The 23847-nt window shown below is 37.5% G+C and overlaps 1 protein-coding gene and 1 long non-coding RNA gene across 4 annotated transcripts; one reads left to right on the top strand and one right to left on the bottom strand.

The window, feature by feature from the left end:
- Positions 1–1494: 1494 nt before the first annotated feature.
- Positions 1495–15350, top strand: LOC124866576. 2 transcript variants are annotated; one of them, XR_007037858.1, is made up of 3 exons: positions 1495–1553; positions 4472–4782; positions 14044–15350. It is a non-coding gene; the product is annotated as an uncharacterized LOC124866576 (long non-coding RNA). The 2 variants fall into 2 exon arrangements; XR_007037859.1 differs by lacking the exon at positions 14044–15350 and adding an exon at positions 6167–7771.
- On the bottom strand, positions 9326–22357 carry LOC124866575 (adhesion G-protein coupled receptor G1-like). 2 transcript variants are annotated; one of them, XM_047362421.1, is made up of 12 exons: positions 22203–22357; positions 21941–21998; positions 18756–18840; positions 17495–17623; positions 17174–17317; positions 17045–17099; positions 16872–16963; positions 16175–16299; positions 10398–10678; positions 10195–10297; positions 9788–10098; positions 9326–9706 (listed from the first exon to the last, which is right to left on the bottom strand). In XM_047362421.1, the coding sequence occupies exons 1-12, from the start codon at positions 22285–22287 to the stop codon at positions 9591–9593; spliced, it is 1584 nt and encodes a 527-aa protein (XP_047218377.1). In that variant the 5' UTR covers positions 22288–22357; the 3' UTR covers positions 9326–9590. The 2 variants fall into 2 exon arrangements, with proteins under 2 accessions (XP_047218377.1, XP_047218378.1); XM_047362422.1 differs by lacking the exons at positions 18756–18840; positions 21941–21998; positions 22203–22357 and adding an exon at positions 18694–18717.
- Positions 22358–23847: the final 1490 nt, after the last annotated feature.

The raw sequence follows: 23847 nt of genomic DNA, 5'->3' as shown, positions 1-23847 counted from the left end.
GCTAATTCTGTCAATGCAAAAGAACATGTTCCCTACAGCGACATTTCCCTCTGGTGTTTTCCTGTTATGAATAAGGTGCTGTTTAGTCCAGTCACGTCTGAGTCGTGAAATAATTGTCTCCTCCCTCCTGTTCCTTCTTCTTCTTATCTCTCCTCTCATTATTCAACAGCCGCAAAAAAATTTATCTTATTAATTGGTCCAATTTCACCATTTACATTTTCGGGAAGAAACCATTTTTGGAGGTGGTCTTGGTCCACTTCCAAACGGACTCTGGTGTGGTTCGCTTACGGCCCCGATCTAAACCAACTACAGAAAACGTACGTCTCTTTGGACTTAACAAGCCACCATAGCCGTAGCAAAAGTGTACGTCGTACTGAAGTCATACCTGATAAGCTGTATGTTGCTTAGCAACGCTACAGGCATGTTGTGGGACAGGGCGCATGCATTCTCCGATGGCGTTCCAAAATTATAAATAATATTGCAGCTGTAATAATGGCAGAATATGCAAAACAGGGTTGCTGCACGCAGCACCTCTAGTTGTTTTCCTAAATTTCTGGGTCTGTGTTCTGTCCCGCCCCCGTCATTTCTGTCCAATGGGAACAATGATCGTGACCTGCGTGGTTTTGTTTACAAGTAATAGTTCACTTACAAAAAGTACAATGAAAAAGCAAACTGCACCAAACAAAACAAAAAATAATAAAGTGCGCTTTTGGTCTGGACTAAACAAGTGAACTGAAGGACTTTCCTTACTTACCATGTTGGTGCTGCACAACCTCAGCCTATCATGACACATCTAGAGGGATATTCTCAACATCTTCAGTAGGTATCAGTAATACGATCATTTTTAGTAATAAAAAATGTAAAGTTTGTGTAATCATGAGTTAAAAAAATTGTGACAATGTTTTTCTTGTGATGACAAAGTAGTACAATGAAATATACTTTGACAGTAAAGTTACCAAAAGTTAGCTAGCTAGCTTGGAAGAATTCTCTAAAATGCCTCAGTGTGGGTTTTACTTACGTCATTGTATTACGCACAATTTACACCCTCCCACAGTCCTAGAGGGGTTGCACACATCACATTTCTGACTACTAGATTTTTGGTCCTGCGGGGATCAGAGCCACCCCGCGTGACATCTGCCTCGCTCTGTACTAGAGGCTGACATTTTTTCGGGAGTCCCACGGGAATCCCGCGGGACGGGAGACAGCATCAGCAAAGATCACGTGATTGGGACGGTACAGGATAAAAAATGAACGGGAGCAGACGGGAGCGGGAGCTAACTAATAGGAGGGAAATAAACTAGGATCAATTGTCCTTGGAAATGTAAAACTGAGACTTTGTTATAAACTTTAAGAAAAAAAAACTTGGATCGACGCCGCCATTGTGTAGTTTTTTTCCAACAAGCCTATACTATAATGCGAGTCAAACAAACTACACGACCCACAAGCCAACAGTGCTTCTGCTCGATGTTTTCCACCTGCGTTCAGAATGGGGGGAGCAAACACAAGTGGAGAACTGGACCTGGTAAAATTGGATTTGCAACGTAAAGTCAGAAGTAAGGACTTATTTATTAAACTCATAGAGCTGACAGGAAAGTCGCACATATTACCGAACTTCAGGAGAGTTGAATGTAGCGGTGTTAACATGCAGTCTGCTGCTTGTAAAACGTGTTTAGTTGTAATCAAGTTCACCAGTGATTAAGGGACACTTGTAAGACAGATTCTGGATTAAATCAGCCCTGCATCTCTTCATTCATCAAACCAAAAGTACCAACACATGTTAGGTCTCATCTGACCAACAAAACTGCTGCATGTGCACTAAAGATTTAAGAGCTTTTGCCACAGTAGAGGAGAAAGGTACGGAGCCCTCGAGGGGACATGGGGGATTTTATTTTTGTTTTGCGTCTCCACGCAATACTTTTGCGTTCGGCATTTTGGAGCAACAGCACAGATGATAAACTGCTCATAAAACAAACACTTATATGTGATTGATATGGTTTATTTGTCATATGCAGGTTAACACTCAGTAAACAATGCGGTGAAATGTTTAGGATAAGAAGAACCGTTCAAATCATGATAAAAACAAAAACACTAATGGCGTACAAAACAAAGTACACATCATGCAGCAGTAATAAGGAAACAAAGTGTCACAGATGTGGTTTCGTGCAGCATTATTGTTCAGTAGTTTGTTTGACAGCTTGTGGATACAAACTGTCTTTTAGTCTGATTGAAGATAATTTTATTTAAGGCTGATTTCAAAATAAAACTCAATAAATCTCAAAACGGGTGTAGTGTTTGTTTCAATTTTTGCAGTTATCTGGTTTGGAAACTATCCCACAAAGTATTGCGAAATAACGCAAAGACTATTGCGTGAGAACGCAAAAAGAGAAAAAATTCCCCCATGTCTCCTCGCGGACCTCGTTGAAAGGCTTAATCAAGGGAAGATATTAAATAAATATGTTGTGAAATAGAACAAAATTGAATGTACCATTAAATGTACAATTTATTTAATACATCATTAAATATTAAGTGTACCACTAATTACGTCATGTCGTCTTTAAAATTATACTTAATTATTCAGTGGCATATTTAATTGCATAATAGTCCATTTCATGATATAATAGTACATTTATTGTTTCTAATAATGTATTAAATAAATAAATGGTACCTTTAATTTAATGGCACATTTAATGTTACATTTCTTTCATGTTACATTTACTTCACTTATGGGACATTCACAACATTTATTTATTTAATGATGATTTTATTGTATTAATTTAGTTTAACCCTCCATTCTTGATGCCTGTATAAGAGGTCATGTCAGAATTTAAATCAGGTGTTCTGGAGGAAACACACATCTAAAACTTGCAGGGAAGATGTCCCTGAGGACCAGGGCTGTGAACCATTGAGGTACAGTTTCTAAATTGTGAAAGTAATGCCTTTTTGACCTTTTGTTCAACAAGTACAGTTCTCTTACTAGGTGCATTTTTTTTTCGTTTCAGCAATTTGAAACATAAAAGTGATGTCATTGTTCAAAGGAAACAATCACTTAATAAATGAGTAAAATACAACTATGTACATTTTGTTTATTCAGCTAAGATAGGCATGGTCTGTTTCCTTGTTTGATATTTTATTATTTCTTCATTATTTTTCTTTTTACTTTAACTGGCCTTTACTACAGCTAAAAACAGGGACCTAACTGGTCCTTCAAAGAAAGAAATTGCCAAAAGACTAAATGAAGAAAACAAAAATGGGAGTGGCACAGGAGTGGGAGTCGTTCTGAATGGGAGCGGGATGGGAGTGGGAGTCAATTTACCAGGAGTGGGACATGACAGGATTTTTTTCGTTATGCTGGCCTGGGATTGGGATGGGACAAGACATTTTTCTGTGGGAGCGGGATGGGACAGGAGAGAAAATCCACTCCCGTGTCACCCTCTACTCTGTACTAGCGCTTAGCCAGGACGGCGGGAGGGTTAAATATTGTTTCGCTTCACAGATTTTTATGTATGCCACACCCTCTTATTTGTATATTGTTTAAATTTCCTGCTCATTTCAAGATATTTTGTCTTTTCAAAAATCCGACTAAATAATTAAAAAACAAATTAAGGTGAAGACTTGAAATCAAAGACCGGATAGTTCAGTAATCCAAATATGCTGTGCTTTTCTAGACTGTTAACATTCTTTTTAAAATTATGAATGGGACATTGTCCCAAATCTGCCTTCAAATGGCTGTAACAACTGTCAACCATTTGAAGGCAGCATTTATTGTTACATATTGATGAGGAAAATATTCTAGCAATAACATTTTTGCACTGCATGCATAAATATTTCCAGTTTTAGTCAAGTTTTTGTGTATTCGTTTCAACTTCCACATGTCTGCATAGGTCCTTGTAATAACTTTTCAAATGGAAATGATTATGAAAAATCCAACATTATTGCAGAAATGTTAAGTGCATAACCATGGATTTTGGAGTTTGGTCAAGTTTGGTAGGTTTGTTGTGTCCCTAAGTTTATTTACTTATTTTGCAAGATGTTTTCTGTCTTTAAGTTGGACTCAGAGTTTGAAAAGTTTCCAGAGAGAAAGGAAGGCTTCTTTCTCCATAGACAAGTCATACCAAAACTGAAATCAGACGCGGTTGTGGAACAAAGAATGTGGTCTATTTAAAAAGGGATTTAAGACAGGACAGACGGTATTTTTTGCAACCAGAAACTCCTAAAAATCATGAAGTATGTACCTAATATTCTGAAAGTATTAAATTCCAAATGCTAAAACAAGAAACAAGTTGCAGAAAATCCCTATAGCAAATGTTTGCCCTTTTTTTCTTATATGTCTTTGAGAATGTTAAATAGGGCAACCTGGAGTCTGTTTAATGTCAGTCATTGAAAAACGGAACAAAAATAAGTATGTCAAATGTTAAAGATGTGTCTAACCTACAACAGATATAAAGTTTTGCTTTGTGTTTTCATTTTTCAGATGAGGCTTGTTATTCAACATTTGGGTTGTTAACACATCTACTGCCTCCTGTTGGAGCAAGTCATCCCAGCGAGAAGCCTTGAATCTCCTGTTTACCTTTCAGTGGCCTTTTCTTCACAATCCTCTCAAGGCTGGGGTTAATCCTTTTGTACCACACTTCTTCCTTCCCCTCAACTTTTCATGAATATGGTTGGATACAGCCCTCTGTGAACTGCCACCTTCAACATTTCAGAAATACACACTTTCTGCCTCTCATAAATTGTTGTGGTTTGTTTGGACCAATGTGCAGACTGATGCTCATGAGTCGCATGGTGAGTATTAAGGTTTCTTCTTTTAAATACATTTTTTCAGCACTAGAGGCCTTTATCTTTCATTTTTCGACAGTAGGCAGACAGGAAAGAGAGAGGGTGAGACATTCGGCAAAGGTTTCTTCTTTTAATAATAATAACAGCTTACACGGGTAAGCCAGAACAGGGACACAGAGCCAGGTAACAACAGGGAAGCATGCAGTGTAGCAATCAGGGGTGTAAACAAGGGGAACCAGCAAGGAACAATAAAAACCAGGAAGCTAATATACTGAGGGAAGTGGAGTATGAACCAATGAACTGGGAGAGGAGCTAATCAGGAGAATGTGAGACAGCTGGAGACCAGGGATGCAGGAGAACTGAGGGAGAGTGACTAATCAACACAGAAGAGCAGGGAGTACAAGGAGGTAACCAAAACACATCTAAATGAACTGAAGCAAATAAACAATGAAACTAACCAAAGGACATAAACAGGAGGGAAACCAGATCTAAAAGGAAATGTAACTTGACACCTCTAACACCAGAACCCAGGAAGCAACAAAAATAAACACAAGTAACAAAAACTAAACAGAAGGAATCTAATAAACACAAATGAACAAAAAAACAAAAAAAAACACGTGGCACTGGCTAAGAAGAAGGAAATAAACAAAATACAAACTCAAAAACTTACCACTGGCAGATCTTGACAGAGTTGTGCTTGTAGACTGCTTGTCAGATGAATAGAATATAATTTAATTCATAATATGTCTTGTAGCCAAGACATGGTATGAATTAAATTTATTAAAGTGTCAGTTTAATGAATTTAATTGCTGTTTTTGATACATTGCTCCACGAATGTAAAATAAAACCTCACTTATTATACACAGATGATGGGTTAGAAATTTGTTAAATATTTGTGACCAGAGTCTATAAAGAAAAAAATATGTTAAATTGATTGCAGGTTGTTAGAATGTTGTTATAAATATAATAAAATGTGTTTACTTTTTCCTAAAAAGGGCATTTCAAAGTTAATAAAATCCATTTTATAAAAACCCATTTTTCCTACTTATGTGTCAAAAACCACAAATCATAACACATATTTGTTTTGCATTGTGACACAGTAGTGTTAAAGGACTAATTATATTTGTGTCAGATAATACACAAATAATGATTATTTATACATTTATTAATAAAATTTAAACACATTGTGTGGTGTTTCTAACACAGTTTTAGGAGTGTATTCAAGGATTTTTATTGTTATATAAGCTCACATTTACATGTTAACGTACGAAACTCGGACTCAAGTCCCAGTTAAGATGCCTAACACTTAAGTAGAAAGAAAACTAAGTATAAACAAAGCTAAATCTAACATTCATTCATTCATTCATCTTCTGTACTGCTTTTTCCATAGTGGTTCATGTGGGAGCTGGTGCCTATCTCCAGCAGTCCACGGGCGAGAGGCAGGGTACACCCTGGACAGGTCGCCAGTCCATCGCAGCTAAATCTAACAACAAATAGCAGTCAGTAAAAATATATGCAGTGAAGAGCAAAAAGGGTAAAGTGTTTAGTGCAGGTGAGCATGTAGTGAGAGAGTCTACAGAGTGTGGTTTGAGTTCAGCAGTTTGACATCTTCAGGGAAGATGCTGTTTCTGGGCCTGGTGGTCTTGCTCTGAATGCTCCTCACCTGTCTGCCTGAGGGGAGGGGCTGAAACAGTCTGTGTGACAGATGGGTGGAGTCCTTTGGAGGGTCTCCCCCTGCATCGTAATGTGTAGAGGTCCACGGTGGTGGGAAGACTGCTCCCCACAAGAGTGACATGTGTATTGCTTCATATTCTCAACTATAATTATGTATAAATTGTTTGAGCAAATACGGATATATTTTTAAACTTTTTCATTGCTTCAGTGGAAAGTCAGTCAGTGTGTAAAGCTGCTCTTTCACACTTGCTCTCACTGTGTGTGTGTATATTTGACCCACCTGTCAGTACAAATCAAACTGAATCTAATAAAATGTCTGAGCTGCTTGTTGCTAGTGTTGCTACATTTATGACCTGTACCTTCCTTCAGTACAAAGATCAGACAGAAATGTTTCACATGTTCTTTTTTTATAACACAATAGGAGAAAACCTAACCTTGACATGTGGTGTGGTAACACTACCAAAACAACCCAATCACTTTTGTCATCTTTTTTGGTGCCCCACATTGAAACCATGGCCCTCATTTTGAAAGATGATCTGCAATCACAGACAAGCAGAAATTATGTCTAGTGTGGAGATATATTATGTGTGTGCATTATTATTATTATGTTCATAACCAGTGTGGGAAATAAAATGTATAACCTGTGTTAGTGGCCTGCAGAAATGTATTGCACAAACTTGGCCTTGAGTGTGGTGAAGCAGAAAAATAGTGAAGAACTGTAAGGGTGGGAGAAGGATGTGAAAAGATTAACGGGCCAAGCACTCCCTTCTTATATCAGTAGATACGAGTGGAGGTGCTGGGAGACAGGAACATGTCCTAATATGGTAGGCAGGAAAAGTTTGTAAGTGACTATATGTGAGAAAAAAACTGTAAACAGGGCGCTGCCCATTTTCATGTGTTTTAATAAAAGCCATGTGCCCAGTGAGAAGCTCCGAAGTCGTCTCGGTGTGTGGTCAGATCACAGAGAGCTTCCCTGATCCAGGTATTTTTAATACAGCTGTCTCCATGTGATTTATTCCAAATGTGTGTAATTCTACCAGGTTATGGGGAATAAACGAACACGCAGAAGGCCTCTTTAAAGAGAATCTTCAACACTAGGTATAGAAGTAAAGCGAGGTGTTAACACAAACCCATAATATCATAAATATCAGTTACAGTCTTTCACAAACCACATAGAACCAAACTGCAACCATGCGTAAAAGCAACTCTGATCATAAGGAACCAAGGAAATGCTTTTGCCCTACATGCGAAACAATTGGTAGCAGAAAACTAATACTGCAATGTATTCTAAACACACCATCCCCACAGTGAAACATGGTACTGGCAGCGTCACTGACCAACTTCCCTCCGAAAGCAGGAAAGCTGGTCAGAGATGATGGGACGATAGATATGAGCTTAATGCGGAAGGATTCTGGAAGCAAGTTTTTATTCAAGCTGAAAAATTACCCTAATTATGCAGTCAGAGCTTCATTGGAATGATTTAGATAAAATTAATGTGTTAGAAAGTCAAAGCCCAGACCTAAATTCAGTTAAAAAGCTGTGGAAAGACTTGAAAACAGCAGCTCACAAATACTCTTCACCCAATCTGACTCATCCTGAGATGCAAAGAAGAATACGAATGATAGATAGATAGATGATAGATAGATAGATGATAGATAGATAGATGATAGATAGATAGATGATAGATAGATAGATAGATGATAGATAGATAGATGATAGATAGATAGATGATAGATAGATGATAGATAGATAGATAGATGATAGATAGATAGATGATAGATAGATAGATGATAGATAGATGATAGATAGATAGATAGATGATAGATAGATGATAGATAGATAGATGATAGATGATAGATAGATAGATGATAGATAGATGATAGATAGATGATAGATAGATAGATGATAGATAGATGATAGATAGATAGATAGATAGATAGATAGATAGATAGATAGATAGATAGATAGATAGATAGATGATAGATAGATAGATGATAGATAGATGATAGATAGATAGATAGATGATAGATAGATAGATGATAGATAGATAGATGATAGATAGATAGATGATAGATAGATGATAGATAGATAGATAGATGATAGATAGATAGATGATAGATAGATAGATAGATGATAGATAGATAGATGATAGATAGATAGATGATAGATAGATGATAGATAGATAGATAGATGATAGATAGATAGATGATAGATAGATAGATGATAGATGATAGATAGATGATAGATAGATGATAGATAGATAGATGATAGATAGATGATAGATAGATAGATAGATGATAGATAGATAGATGATAGATAGATAGATGATAGATAGATGATAGATAGATAGATAGATGATAGATAGATAGATGATAGATAGATAGATGATAGATAGATGATAGATAGATAGATGATAGATAGATAGATAGATAGATGATAGATAGATGATAGATAGATAGATGATAGATAGATAGATGATAGATAGATAGATGATAGATAGATGATAGATGATAGATAGATGATAGATAGATAGATAGATAGATAGATAGATAGATAGATAGATAGATAGATAGATAGATAGATAGATAGATATAGATAGATAGATAGATAGATAGATAGATAGATAGATAGATAGATAGAGATAGATAGATAGATAGATAGATAGATAGATAGATAGATAGATAGATAGATAGATAGATAGATAGATATAGATAGATAGATAGATAGATAGATAGATAGATAGATAGATAGATAGATAGATAGATAGATAGATAGATAGATAGATAGATAGATAGATAGATAGATAGATAGATAGATAGATAGATAGATAGATCGCCCACAGCGTTTAACAGGAAAAACTCCAAAAAGACATAGATTTTTTTGAATTTTTATTTATTTACTGGTATATTCATTAAAAACAAAAATATGACTTTGCTTGGTAATTTATAAGAAATAAAACTGCACAATAAATACATGTCAAGGACATATTTTTTCTGGAGCACTATATATTTGAGGAAATCTCAGAAAAGATAAAAATGAGCAAAAAGAATTATTGTTTGTAATACATTAAAGCATATAAAAGTAGTCCAATGGTCAGCCAACGCCTAATGTAGGCACTGTGTTTGTTTTTGCTGCAAATATCAGTTGTTGAAGCTGGTTGTCATCATTTTCTGAGAGGAAGGATCTGGGACTGATGAGTTATTTTCCGATCTAGACTTGCACGTCAAAGCCACAGACCATAGAAACATAAATACACCTGAACAAACAAAACCAAAAAAATCTTTTAGGTAAATCAACATATAAAAATGCATACCAACATTTAATCCCATTTACTGACCTTGCAGAGAGTTTAAGATGGTGAACAAGTAGATTCCAGGCAAGGTAGCATAAGTGAGGCTGGCTAAACCCCACGGTAAGCCCAGTACACAGCTGAGGCCCAGAACTGTGGCACAGTCCTTCCATAACCTGGTGCCTCTTTCCTTGTTCGTCTTCTCCCAGTCATAGTCTTTTCTGCCAGTTCTTAACCCCCAGATTTTAAACACCACCAGCAACAGGATGCAGAAGTTATACAGCACCACCAGGCAGAGAAAAGCCAGAGTGATGTACATGACTAAACGTCTCTGTTGGAACTCGCTGCTCATCCAGCATCTGCTCATCAAGGAGAAGCAAAACATAGAGACTGGGGGTCATTTGACAGTTTCATTGAATTTCGTTTGTACATGTAATCTCATTGTAGTGTCTTACATTTGTGATGTTGATGTGTGGTTGTTGGAATCCCTTATTTCCATAGTATATTTGCCATAAACACCTAAAATCCCACAAATCACTACAAAAAAGGTAGGAAGGCCTGAGGGGACAGCAAAGGAAAGATAAAAACAAAGCTAAATTATTATAGTCAAGGTCAACATTGAATTAACTCGACAGCCCAACCAGACTCTTACACTCACCCCATCCCACTATGCAGAGTTTGAGCAGATATCTTCTGACATAGATGTTAAAGACTCGGATGAGGAGCAGATAAAGGTGGAATCCTTCGAGGGCCACCCAGGTCAACGTGGCCAGCAGAGACCAGTGCAGAAAGAGACCCAAACCTCGACAAACCCAGCTGTCCTCCTTCTCATTTAGCAGAAATATCCAGAAGTTGCAGCTCAGGAAGCTGAGGTGGAGGCACAACAATGCCCCCGATAGCTGCATGTGGATGCCGAGGGCCTTCTCAGGACGCCGGCGACTAAAGGAGACACAGCAGTAATGCATTATTAGTTTTATAATATATAGTTATATACATTATTTATAGTAATATATAATAGTTATATGTTTTATAACTGTTATACTGTTATAAAACAGTTTTAGCATATTCATGGCTGGAAGTAAACTGTATTTCATTGCTTTTTTCTTGTGACATCTGCAATGACAATAAAGTTAAATTCTATTCTATTCTAGTCTATTCTATAATGCGGATTCAGTAAATTCTGCGGACTTGCTGACCACATAAAGGCTTGATGTCTTGCTGGGCAATAAAACAAAGCATAAGGTTAGAGATGATAAATAACACAATTTAGGGAGTAAACCTTTAAAGCTGTATCTGTCACACCTGCTCTTAAATCCTAAGAAAGAGTCTCTGAAAAATACACCACAGTATCCTGTAACCGTGGATTGGGTCAGGATTGTGTTTAAGGAGCTGTGGATGAGTGTAGTCATTACTCATCTTCCACGCATTTCACTGTTTTGTGACCAAAGGATGTTGTGACTCAACACATTCTTTTAAGCCTATTGGGCTCCCACAATTTATCTGAGCTCTTGCCTTGTTGCTGTTGCTACCCAAATTTAACACCCAACATGTTTAAGCGGGGCCTTGGCCAATTTAGAAGTTTTAGTTTTTTCTGGCTCTGGGTGCTTCTCCAGTAATTTAAATGAATAGTTCAAATATTCAAAGATTATTAGCAGTTAACATACTATCGACATTAAATTGCTCTTTAGTTAGTATAAAGCTGACAATTTCAAGATGTCAGGTTTGTGTGATTGGGTAATTTATGAGCCTTTAAGCTGTGTTTTGCTTAGTTACAAAGAAGGAAATCATTATTTACACAGAAAATGTCAATAGGAGACAGCTACCTATAAATTTTCTTTCTGTGCTTACAAGCATTTCCATAGAGTAAGACTAGCTCTCTCTGAAATCAAAGGTATAAAAAACGAATACAGAAGTTGAAGTGAAGCATATTATCTACATTTTTACACTACCTTTCTCTTCTCTCAGATAGATACTCTGAAACGTTTTACATGTTCTGTTCTCAGCATGTGCTTCCCACATTTTCTGTTTAAATAGTCAAATTCTGGCTAAATGAACCCTCAATGCAAATCTGAAAACAGTTTTAAAATGAATAAATTAGCGTTTATATAAACTTTTGCTTAAAGAAATCTGAATATCCCCTGTTAACTCCCCTCCAAATTTTGATTCTTTGTCCTTATTATTTCTGATATGCTTTTTGTAAGTCTAAACACTTTAGTCAGCATAAACCTCTGTAAAATTGTGGATGTGACTGCAAAGAAAAGCTCCAGTTAGTGACATTTTGATCACACAAGAGCATTGTGGTGAAGGTCCATCTGGAAAATGTAAACAAGCCATTAGAGAACAAGTTAAGTAAACCCAGAAAACACAAATAGGGAACCAGAATGTACTAAAATCCTGCATCAACCCAAAAACCAACACAAAGTAGCTCATAATTTGAACAATGAAGAATGACAATAACTGGTTTTATACATCTTTTAGCAATAAAAATATGAAAAGTGTAGCGTGCATTTGCTTTCAATCCCCGTTACTCTGATACCACTGAATAAAACCCACTACAACTAATTGGTTTGAAAAGTGACCTAATTAGTTGACAGAATCCATCTTCGAAGGCCACAGAGGTTTGTCGCAGAACATTGAACAAAGAGCATCATGAAGACCAAAAAATACCTGTGGCAGCAATATTTGAAAATCTCACAGAGCAGCCTTCAATCCATCATCTAAAATTGGCACAACTGCAGACCAACATGGGTGTTTACTGACAGGCCGGGCGAAGACAACATCGATCAGAGATGGAGCCAAGAGACCAATAGTAACTCTGGAGGAGCTGAATTGATCCAGAGGTCCAGTGGAACAATCTGTTGGTAGGACAATTATTATGGGATGGATGGATGGATGGATGGATGGAGCCTGTAAAAGAATTGTGACTGGGGTCCACCTTCCAACAGGACAGCAACCCTAGAGCCACATGGAATGACCCAGTCAAAGTCCAAACCTAAATCTAATTGAAAAATGGTTGCAAGACACTAAAGTTGGGGTTCACAAACTCTCCTCATCCACTCTAACTGAGATTGAGTGGCTTTGTAAAGAAGAATGGACAATAAATTCACTTGCATGTGTAATATCAGCAAAACAGTGAAAGTTGGTCTGACAAAGTACTAAATCAGTGGGGCTGAATACAAATACGTTTTCTGGTTTGTATTTGAGAAAAAAACAGAAATATTATTTTATTTCCAGCTCAATATTTTTTACTGCTTTGAGTTGGTCTAACTCAAATAAATCCCACTAAAATACAGTAACGCTTATGGCGGCAATGTGAATACTGTATGTGCATATTTTTCCAAGACACTATTGCTGTGACACTTTAGGTTTAGTGTGTCTTGCTTTTTCAAGAGCGGCACCCCCTTATGGTTCAAAAGACTTCTTCATAAATGAATCAGTAAAACCTGATCACAACCTGATCACTGTCAAGTTAATGAAGCTTCTCATATGGTATGAGAATGTCTACATGTTTGGGACTAATAGACACGTAGAATAACAAGATCTGGCCATGTGGTTCTGTGGTTAGTGTTCATGTTCTCATCAAACGTTGCCAATCTCTTACTGACCTTGATCACAATCATATAGACTTAACATATCTGATCAAATGTTCGTGCTCACACAGAGCTCAGACACATTATCTCCTAGAGTGGAAGATGTAGATTTGATTCTTTAATACCCTTCTTTATTAACCTTCATGGGAAAGAACAATGAGTTTTCTGTATTTGTCTCCTTTTCTTTCCTTCCTTCTTGCTTTTGAGGTTAACATCGTGACAGGTTTAATTTGTGCTCATGACTAAAAGCTCGTTTACTAGCATGATCAGTATTGGGGCTGACAAAGGTCTACAGATTTAACTTGTTAATTGTCATCAACCACAGAAAAAATTAAATTATTCATTTTAGGATTTTCAGTGATAGGTCAATGCAAAGTAGTGCGTTTTGAGACTTATGTGTCAATACTTTCGGAATCACCTTTCATTAGAGTGAAATTTCTGTCAATTTTCCTTTACAAAACAGCTCAGTTTGGACAGAGCATCTGTTAATAGCGGTATTCGACTTTTGTCACAGTTTTTATGTTGGATTTAGGTCTGGCCTTTGACATGGCTATTCCAACACGCGGATATGCTCTGATCTACACCATTCCATTGGCCTCTGGTTGGATGTTTAGCGTGGTTCTCCTGCTTGAACGTGAACCTCCCCTCCAACCTCAAATCTTTTGCAGCCTTAAACATGATTTCCACTAGGATTACTCTGTGTTTCGATTCCAGCTTCCCATTATCTCTGACCAACCTTCCTGTTCCTGCTGAGGAGAAGCATACCCACAGCATGATGCTTCCACCACTGAGTTTCATGATGAAGATGGTGCGTTCAGGAGAATATTCTCTTGTTTTTCAGCCACACATAGCGTTCTGCAGGTAAGCCAAAAAGTTCGTTTTTGGTTGCATCTGACCAGACTACCTTCCTCCATGTGTTCACTTATGGCAAATTGCAAACAGGCCATTTCACAGGTTTCTTTTAACCATGGCTTTCTTCTCACTAGTCCCTCATAAAGGACAGCTTTGTAAAGCACATGACTAATAGTTGAGCTGCACATGGATTCATCCACCTGAGCTGTGCATCTCTGTAGCTCCTGCATTTTATTTAGGAGTATCAGAATAAACAAAAGGGTCTGGATACTAATGTGAACCACGCTAAAAACAATTTAGAAAACGATGTATCGTTTGTCTAATACTTTACAGTAATCATGATGCATTTATGTTTGTGGTTGTAATGTGATAGTTTTGAAAGGTATTGTATAATTCACAGGTAAAGATGTGATGAAAGGCCTAAAGTTCTTCACAAGATTAACCACGTTTGATCTGTGAAAAACTGCATGTTCTAGAAAACATGAAATTTTACATCAACTTATTCTTCCAACCAAAGATGAAACCTATTTTAACTCAATACTGAAGATATTTTAACATGTTTACAGTTGAAACTAGATATTTCCATACATTGTATAAAACAGCGCAAAACATTTTTTTCTCAACGTCTGACATTAAATACGATTGTTTCCTGTTTTAGGTCATTTTTTTAAAAGTATCTTTAAATAATAAGTTTACATACATTTCCTTAGTATTTGATGGAATTGCCTTTCAAACCATGTGATTTGGGCCAAATGTTCTGGGTATTCTTCCAGAAGCAGAACAGTTTGTAGGAATTTTGGCCCATACCTCCTGACAGAACTGTCACAGTGTGACATTTTGGACTTTGGTTTTGGTGTCTTGTGAGGGTCTAGATGTTTCTATTTTGGTTTTTGCATCATGTTTATTAGTTTCTTTTCCTCCTTCTACCATCTCCTAGTGTGTATTGTGTTCCTCTAACTCTTAGTTCCTTTTGTTGTTGCTTTCTTATTATTTTTTGTATTATTATTATTATTATTATTCACCCTCGGATTCTTATTTAGTATCTCTATGTTTAGTTATGGTTAGGTATTTGTTCTTATTCCAGCTTTAGTTATTGTTTATGTTTGGTTTGTTTTGTAATTTAGATTTTTATGGGCTCTTGTTTATTTCTTAGGTTATTGTTTCTATGTTCTCCTCTAGTTTCTCTGTTTACTTTAGTTCATAGTTATTCTAGTTCTTTATTTCCTCCTCTGCTTTATGCTCTTGCTTAGTTTGTGTTTTCTGTTTGTTTATTCCTTTCACTCTTCCTCAGTCTTTGTATTTGTATCACCTGTTCCTTCTGCTTCCCTGTCTTCTTGTCGCACCTGTTCTCAGTTCCCTTGATTCCCTGCCTTTGTCTTTCCCCAGTATATTAGTTGGTTTGGTGTCTCTGTTCATCGCTGGTTCCTTGTGTTTGTCATACCCCGTTCTCAACCCATGTATTTGTGCTGAGTTTCTCCATGTTCCTGCAGAACCGATCTTGTAAGTTTTTTGGATCTGGACTTTTGTTTGTATCTGCAGTGCCTTGTTTGGTTTCTTTGAATATCTCTGGAAATAAAACTGAAAACCTTTTACAACATGTTGCCGCCCAGCTCTTGTCTGCACTTTGGTCCGCCCGCAAACAACATTATGACAAGAACTGGTATAACCCAGTCTGGTAGGTCTGAAATGTTGCTTCAGTCTTTCGAGTGTATTTGCAAACCATAATCAGGTTATCTATGTTCCTTTTGAAGTAATGGCATCATTCCTGTAGTTTAGTATCTTCACAACATTTTTGCTTGTCCCGGGGGGCTAATACACACATTTCACACCAGATCACGTTCATGGAAATGTAAATAAATTTGATAATCCTAACCAAGCAAGAAACATTTAGTCTGATTTAATCCATACACTGAGGAGAATATAAAAGTGTCTTTTTAATTGGTGTATGTCAGTCACACTATAAAAAGAGGTGCAAGTTAAAGAAACAACTTACTGCAGAGCAACGTAGATGATCAGACTGCCGAATGCAAAGAGGGCAGAGAGCGCTGATCCAATGTAGGTGATGTAGGTGAGGGTCGCAGCATTACGTTCATCCACCTTTGAATTCAATTCTGGATTCTGGACAGGACAAAATGGGACTTAGCTGAAATGCATTTTACACCAGTCCTCAGGACACTTTTATTTCATGCATCTTTTTCTGCCGGTCAACTCCTGGATGCTAAGCTATTCACATGTTATTCATAGCTAAATTTGATCAGTGTATATCATTAATGAAACATGGATTCATCAAATGATTTGTTTCTAGGGACTGGTGACAGGATCTTTTGCATTAGTGTGTGTGATAAGTCTGGATAAAAGCCTGACAGTCACATGTTATTGGTTGGAGTCTTGTGTTATGAAACAGGTTTTTAACATTGTGAAGCTAGGACAGAAAAATGTTGAGCTCACAGTTTAATGTGAAAGAGGAGCTGTTTCAATGATCAATTTAAAAATCTAGAGCGTGTGAATCCAGATCTATTCTATAATTCACCACATTAAAACCACAAACATCAAAATATGATTATTTTTAGAAGACACTGTTTGTACAAGTAAAACTGTTGGTTAGTACAGTCCTTTTTTAGCATAGCCATCACATCCTTTAGTTGGCTTGTTTGGATAATGGTTTTGTGTGACAGAAAAACATAATTTACCACAAGCACAGCAAAAAAGCTCAGGTGATTGCAGCTGCAAATGTATTCCTCTCTAGTTGTAATGGTGTCACAGCCTTCAGTGCTCCACTGGCCTGAAAGCAAACAAACAAACATGTAAACCCTGAGCTGACGCGTTCATTTAAGAGTAGAACTTGTTTGCATACATAATGCACCTATTTCATTCATGAGATGTGGCTCCCTCCAAAACACACACCTTCCATTTTTCACCTGAAACAAAGAAAAGGAATGAAAAACAAGGAAAACCTTTTTTTTCCAAAGCATTTTTGTATCTATTTAGTTACCATTTTTTCATTGTTGAAGTTTAACTGGACACGCTCAGTAAGATTGCTGACTGGCTGGCTTCCAACCTTCACAAATAGGACCTGGTCTCCTAGAACGAGCTGCTGGTTTATTAACACTTTACGTCTCTTCTGATAAGGTGTTGGCTGCAAAAGGCGAACAAATTTACCTATTTCAAAATTTCACATAAATCTAGCAAGAAAGCTAGCAGTAGAAAAGCCTCTGTTGTGTACTATGAAAGATTTCACTATGGAACTCTATGCAAATGAATGTTCATTTAAACGTGTAAAGGGTAATATGCTTGCTTGTTCAAGGGATCACACCTGAAAAAAACTACTGTTGATCAACGTGGCCACAATCATGACAGTGTGGTCTGACTGTACTCCTCTGCTTCTCTGAAGAGCTGAGGATGGGACTTGGACCCTGTAAGCTAATCCAAGCTTCACTTCAGCCTTGAAAACCAGAAACACACACAAGAACATAAACTAGCATTCTACACAGAATGAAAATCTGTTTAATCTGTGTATAAAAACATGTCCTGTAAAAATAATCTATTGATTTTGTACTAATAACGTTTATGAACATTTCATCAATCTGTTAGAAATTTCAAGTTTGAGATACAATAATATTGTATGCTCTTTTTAAAAATAATTTTATTCTGTTATCATCTACATGTAATGTGTGACTTAATTTGGACAGTCCAGTATATTTGTACAGGTACATCTCAATAGATTTTTACATCAAAAGGTTCATTCAACAAAGAAAAGTCTTACAGAATCATTACACAAAGTGATATATTTCATATACTTATTTCTGTTCATTATGATGATTACATTTAATGAAACCCCAACATTCAGTTTCTCAGAAATAAGAACATTGCAGAACTGTTATGGTAGCTTTTGCAATCATGAGGAAGACTACTAATGAGACAGTTTCAGTAGACAGTCACTAAAACTCGCCATTACGGGAAGAAGCCATTAAAAGCCACTTCTGAAGAAGCTATCTATTCAGAGCGATGTTTCCTAGCATATTAATGGATGGTTGTGATCAATGAGAAACATACGCAACACCATAGCCTTAGGGGATGGTTAAAAAAAACCCATGCAAGAATCTGGCAGAGACATAGCCATGGATATTAGCTTGGACTGAGGCTGAAGTCAGAACTTTGGTGCACATTCTGCATGTTAAGCTCCTGAGCCAGAGTCTGCATCAGAAGCACAATACCTGGGAGAAGGAGAGCAAAGGAGAACAAAGAACTGGACTGTTCCTCAGTGGTCTTCTGTTCTACCACAAGTTGACCACCCTTATGCTACATCGCAAAGGAGCTCCAACCTACTAAGTGCACATACTTTTTGACATACTGTTAGGCTGGCCACCGTTTCTGCATTAAAGCTACTTTTTATTGGTTTTAATTTTTCTGAGAAACATAATTTTGGGTATTTTATTAGCTGTAAGCAATGCATATGAAAAACTGAAATAAATGCTTAAAATATCTCACATTGAGAAAAAAAAAACACCCAACTTTTCTCATGTGTGTGCATTCCAGGTAAAGTTTCTACCTCTGATCACCAGTTATGATCTGACCTGCTGTGATAGGTTCACCTCGTTGCGAAAGAAGAGACTGGAACGGCCCCGTAGTAAGCATGTCGTAATTTGATCCTCATAACACCTACCGGGAGATGTTTTACAAATTTTATCCAAAGAATCATGCAACACAAGAGCTGCTGTAACCATAACAGGTTTAGCACAATTTTAGCAGTATACACAAGAGCCAAAATATAATTAAGAAACAATGTACACCTCTCTGGCCAATAAAACAGTTGCTAAATGCTGGTATTACTGCAAAACAAGCCTAAAGAAAAAACTTATGAATATGATAAAAATATAAAAATAGTAAAGTTGTGGCAGTAGGGTTGGGCGGTAATAAGGTATACCTGCAGTATCTTTCAAAAGCAACGGTATAAGTTTCAATACCGTCATTACATCATTAAAAAATATAGGAGATAAGGATTAAATATAAGATAATTAAATCAATGTCTAAAAATTAATCTATGTCAAACAGCACTTATATGTGGTTGAATTTTCAGTTTTACTTCCACAGTAGTGAGACTTTTGATGTTTATGAACGTGATGTCACCACGTGACAGCGAGGAGGAGGAGAGAGAGAAAGATGGCAAGTCGCGCACCGTATGAACTCGTCACTAAGAAGAACACGACATCTGCAGTCTGGCAATACTTCGGGTTCCTAGCAAATGAGAAGGGGGACCAGTAAATACTGATGAGGCAATATGTAAATTATGTGATAAAAAGGTGACTGCAAGGGACGGAAACACGTCGAACCTAAGGACGCATCTCAGAGTTAACCATCCACTCACTGCTGCGAGGATGCATTTGGCCCCGAGTTCAATAGGCGCAACAGTTTCAACACCTCCTGCTGATACTGATGCAGGACCAAAACCAACCACAACTAAGTCCACCGCCACTTATACACAGTCGGCAATAATAGGGGCCTTCGGGAAAACAACGAAATACAAAAGGGACTGTGTCCGTTGGAAAACCTGCACGGATGCAGTGACAAAATACTTGGCAAAGGAAATGGTCTCTTTCCGGTGGAAAAAAAGTCCTTTAAGGACATGGTAAAGGTCCTAGATGCCCAGTACGAGCTACCAGGACGGAAACATTTCTCACAAACAACCGTCCCACATTTATATATTAAAGTTAGAGATGAGGTTCAAGTACTGCTGTCAGAGGCCGAGAGTTATTCTTTAACAAGTGACATGTGGTCATCAGTTAACATGACTCCATATATGTCCCTGACTGTCCACACCATTACACCTGAGTGGAAACTTGAATCCAAATGCCTCCAAACAACGTATTTTCCTGAGAGTCATACGGCGGACAACCTTGCTGCAGCGCTCAGAGTTGCACTTCAGGACTGGCAACTTGATGAGAAAAAACTTTCAGCCATAACCACTGACAACGCTGCCAACATTTCTGCCGCAATCAGGTCCCTGGAGTGGCCGTGGCTTAACTGCTTCGGTCACAATCTAAACCTGGCTGTCACAAATGCAATTTATGACAATAGGCAAAAAACCGAGCTCGCCCTCGGAGTGTGCCGTTGTCGGGGCCTTTTCACACAGCTGGCAACGTAATAGTGAACTCCACAAGAAGCAAGTGGAGTTGGGACTCCCAGAACATAGCCTCATAACGGTAAGCAGAAATTTGTATCTAAAAATCTGAATCTGTTATAACATAGGCAAACTAAAAATATAATCATATACATTAAGTGGCTTATTTATTATTTATTTATCAATTCATTTGTTTATTCATCTATTAATTCATTTGTTTATTAATTCATTTATTCATCCATCGGCAGGACTGCGCAACTCGCTGGGGCTCCAAACTGGCAATGGTGGAGCGCATCCTGGAGCAGGCCCCGGGGATCAGACACGTCTTGTCTGACGACAGAAGGAGCAGCCTGTCCCTGACCTGGCAGGACACAGACATCTTGAAAGCTGTTCACGACGCACTGAAACCAGTCGGTGACTTCACTGATATTTTGTCAGGAGAACATTATGTGACCAGTTCCTCTATCCTCCCCATACTCCAGCTATGCAGGGACAATGTGTTGGCTGTGTCAGAATACGACCTCCAGCTAACAAAGTCAATCAAAACTGGAATTCTAAAAAAGCTAGAGGCCAAATATGAATCTGATTCAGTGCGCAAATTAATGCGAAAATGCACTTTCCTCGACCCTCGTTACCGTGGAGGATATGAGACTGATGCCAGCGCATTGGCTGAGACCAAGGCAGAATTACAGGCTGAGGTTGTGAGCTTAGAGGACCAAGCACCAGCAGGTCCAGTGGTCATCATCAGAGTGGAAGAGGGAGAGGCGCAACCCGAACCCCCACGAAAAAGGGTGACTCTGGGAAGTCTTCTGCAAAAACAAGCCGATGCAGTGGCAGGTCCCATCGGCAGCGTAGAAGACCGAGTCGGAGCTGAATTAACAGCCTACTGTTTGGAGCAGGTTATCCAAGCAAAGACCCACTTCTGTGGTGGAAATGTGCTGCCCGGCATTTTCCCCTGATGTCACAAGTGGCCAGAAAGTACCTGTGCGTCTGTGCCACAAGCTCGCCATCGGAACAGGTTTTCAGCACCGCGGGAAAAGTTGTAAGTCCCCAACGTTCCTTGTTAAATCCAGAAAAAGTTAACATCTTGACTAAACCTGTTGACACTTGCCACCCAGCTCACTGCTATTATTTGTTTCTTTTACTTTTACCACTTTTTTAAAGGTCGCTCTTTTTGTTATTTAAAGTTGTTCAGGCTGTGATTTAATTTAATTGATTTGTCTGCGCATTCTGCGCCAAAACTATTTTGGGTGGTCAGGGTAATTTAATTTTTTTGACTGTTATATTTGTACTTTTTAAGCAGTTTCTAATAAACGTTAATATTGTGCACATTATGTTGTTATTGTTTCATTATTAGTGTTTGGTATTTAATTTCTGAACAAGTAGGCACAAGTCAACAGTTTGGTGATGCCGTCTCAGCCTTAAGTCATAATTTTTAATTAGTCACGGTAATGCCGTTTACCGAGGTAAAATGTGGAGACGGTATGAAGGTATCAGAATTTGGATACCGCCCAACCCTATGTAGCAGCTTTGATCACATACAGAACATTCAACTAAATTAATTTATTAATGCAAAAGGGAAGAAGTCATTAGGGGGTAAAGTATCTATCCCATCAGCATGGCATTGGCAGCATTATTTACCTGGTCCAAACTGTAGGATCTTGATTCCAACAGTCTGAGATAACATCTTTACATGACTCTGTAAAATGCACACATAATGTAAAGAAGTCAGAAGTGTTAATGTATGAACTCTGGCAGCCAGATCTAGAAAATAAAACTGACGGTAACTATTTGAATATCACTCATTCAAACAAAATAGGTTTTCCCATTAGGAAATGCGAAACCTAGAGGGATATATTAAAAGTTAAACTGGTGCTCAAGCTAAAAACGTCAGAATACTCACGAGCTCTGGTTGTAGAGAAGCGCGTGAAGAGTGTTAGGAGATAAAGAGTATTCCACTTCATGTCTGACTTTCTCAAACACACCATGATTACAGGTGGAAGCACAGCGTTGCCTTGTGTGACTGAGAGATGCTTGTTGCAGAGAGCAGGGAGTTTCACATCCGGTATGATCACATGAGAGAAGTGGCAAATGGCTAAGAGCAGGAAGTATTTAAGAATAGATGTCAGCGGTGGAAGTTTCTTGTAATACAAAATATTATGGTTTGACCAAGAGCTTTGACCTCGATCAGCTTGTTTCTAAGCAATTATGAGATAAAAAGTGCTTTTAATTGTGACTAAATCGCCAAGCTTAGTCTATCTCAAACAAAAAGCAGAAGTTGCCAGTTGCAAGTTTTCCTCTAACAAGACTCAAATCATTTTGGTTAAGTAACACTGATGCTTGCAAAATATGTCATGGGCCAGATGAAGTTATTTAAACTTGGAAATTTTGCTGTATTTATAGTAAAATGACAACTAAATGTTATCAAGGTTAACAGTCGGTAGTTGAGGTGCCAAATTTGTGGGAGATAACAAAATGATAAATGATGGTAAATCATTTAAAATGTCTGCCTTTGACATTTGTCCACTTAAATTTGACTGAAAAATAAACAAATCTGTTAGAGGGGAAAAAAATAAAACATATCATTATTATTATTGGTTTGGAAAGGTTTTGTATCATAATGAATGAAATTATCATTTAAATATCCCTTTATGTATTTACTTACGTTAACTAATCTCATTTTCCAATTATTTTGATGATCTGAAAGTGTGAGAAAATGTGACAAAAAACAAAAAGAGCAATAATATGTTAGGGGGCAAATGCTTTTTCACCCCTTTGTATGTCACATTGCAGGCGAACTGAATATACTTTTACCATATGCTTTACAAGTTAGATCTAAGCTCTTTAAGTACATAATGTCCCAAAAGGATTTCATAACCATTGTAGACATTGGCTGTAATTTAGGAGAACCGTTCCTTTAAGCAACCTTTGGTTTCTAAAAATTCTGTCACAAAAAACATATATTGTGAGAAGAGAAGGGAAAACTCAAAAATGAGCAATAGATAGAGTTCCTGTGCAGTGTGAGAAAAGCATTTGAAAGTGTCAGTCTATACCACCACAGACGATTCAGATTCATGGTTCCCCCAAACCTCTCAGAATTGTGTGACAGACCGCAGTGACGCGTCATCTCATCTTAAAAATGATTCATAGTTATTCCTCAGTCTGCGGGGGTGTTTGTCTCAGACTGCAGAACGCAGCTCTACTGCATCTTCTTTTTTTCCTTTTATTCCTCAAACAAATTGTACAGAAGAAATATCAATAAATTAAAAGTGGAAAAAGTTTTTAATTTATGTTTTTGTCTTCATTTTGATACATTACAAAAGCTGCCATTTTAACAGGGGTTTGTACACTTTTTACACTCTTTTTACACTCTTTGCAGACATGCTAACCAGACATTAAACTAAAGTTAAGTACATGTACATGTACAGGTCCTTCTCAAAAAATTAGCATATTGTGATAAAGTTCATTATTTTCCATAATGTCATGATGAAAATTTAACATTCATATATTTTAGATTCATTGCACACTAACTGAAATATTTCAGGTCT

This window comes from Girardinichthys multiradiatus, chromosome 4 (genome assembly GCF_021462225.1).
Source record: "Girardinichthys multiradiatus isolate DD_20200921_A chromosome 4, DD_fGirMul_XY1, whole genome shotgun sequence".
Taxonomy (NCBI): Eukaryota; Metazoa; Chordata; class Actinopteri; order Cyprinodontiformes; family Goodeidae; genus Girardinichthys; species Girardinichthys multiradiatus.
Note: the sequence above shows the minus strand (reverse complement) of the source record. Positions and strands in the feature narration are given on the sequence as shown.

Bases quoted from the DNA above. Each gene is read 5' to 3' on its own strand.
- LOC124866575 (XM_047362421.1), bottom strand. From the start codon at position 22,287: ATGGTGTGTTTGAGAAAGTCAGACATGAAGTGGAATACTCTTTATCTC. The intron at 17,100-17,173 runs GTAACTAAATAG...TCTTTGTTTCAG, and splicing joins ACTTCAACAATGAAAAAATG to GTGAAAAATGGAAGGTGTGT. The intron at 10,679-16,174 runs GTAAGTTGTTTC...TGTCTCCTTTAG, and splicing joins ATCATCTACGTTGCTCTGCA to TCGCCGGCGTCCTGAGAAGG.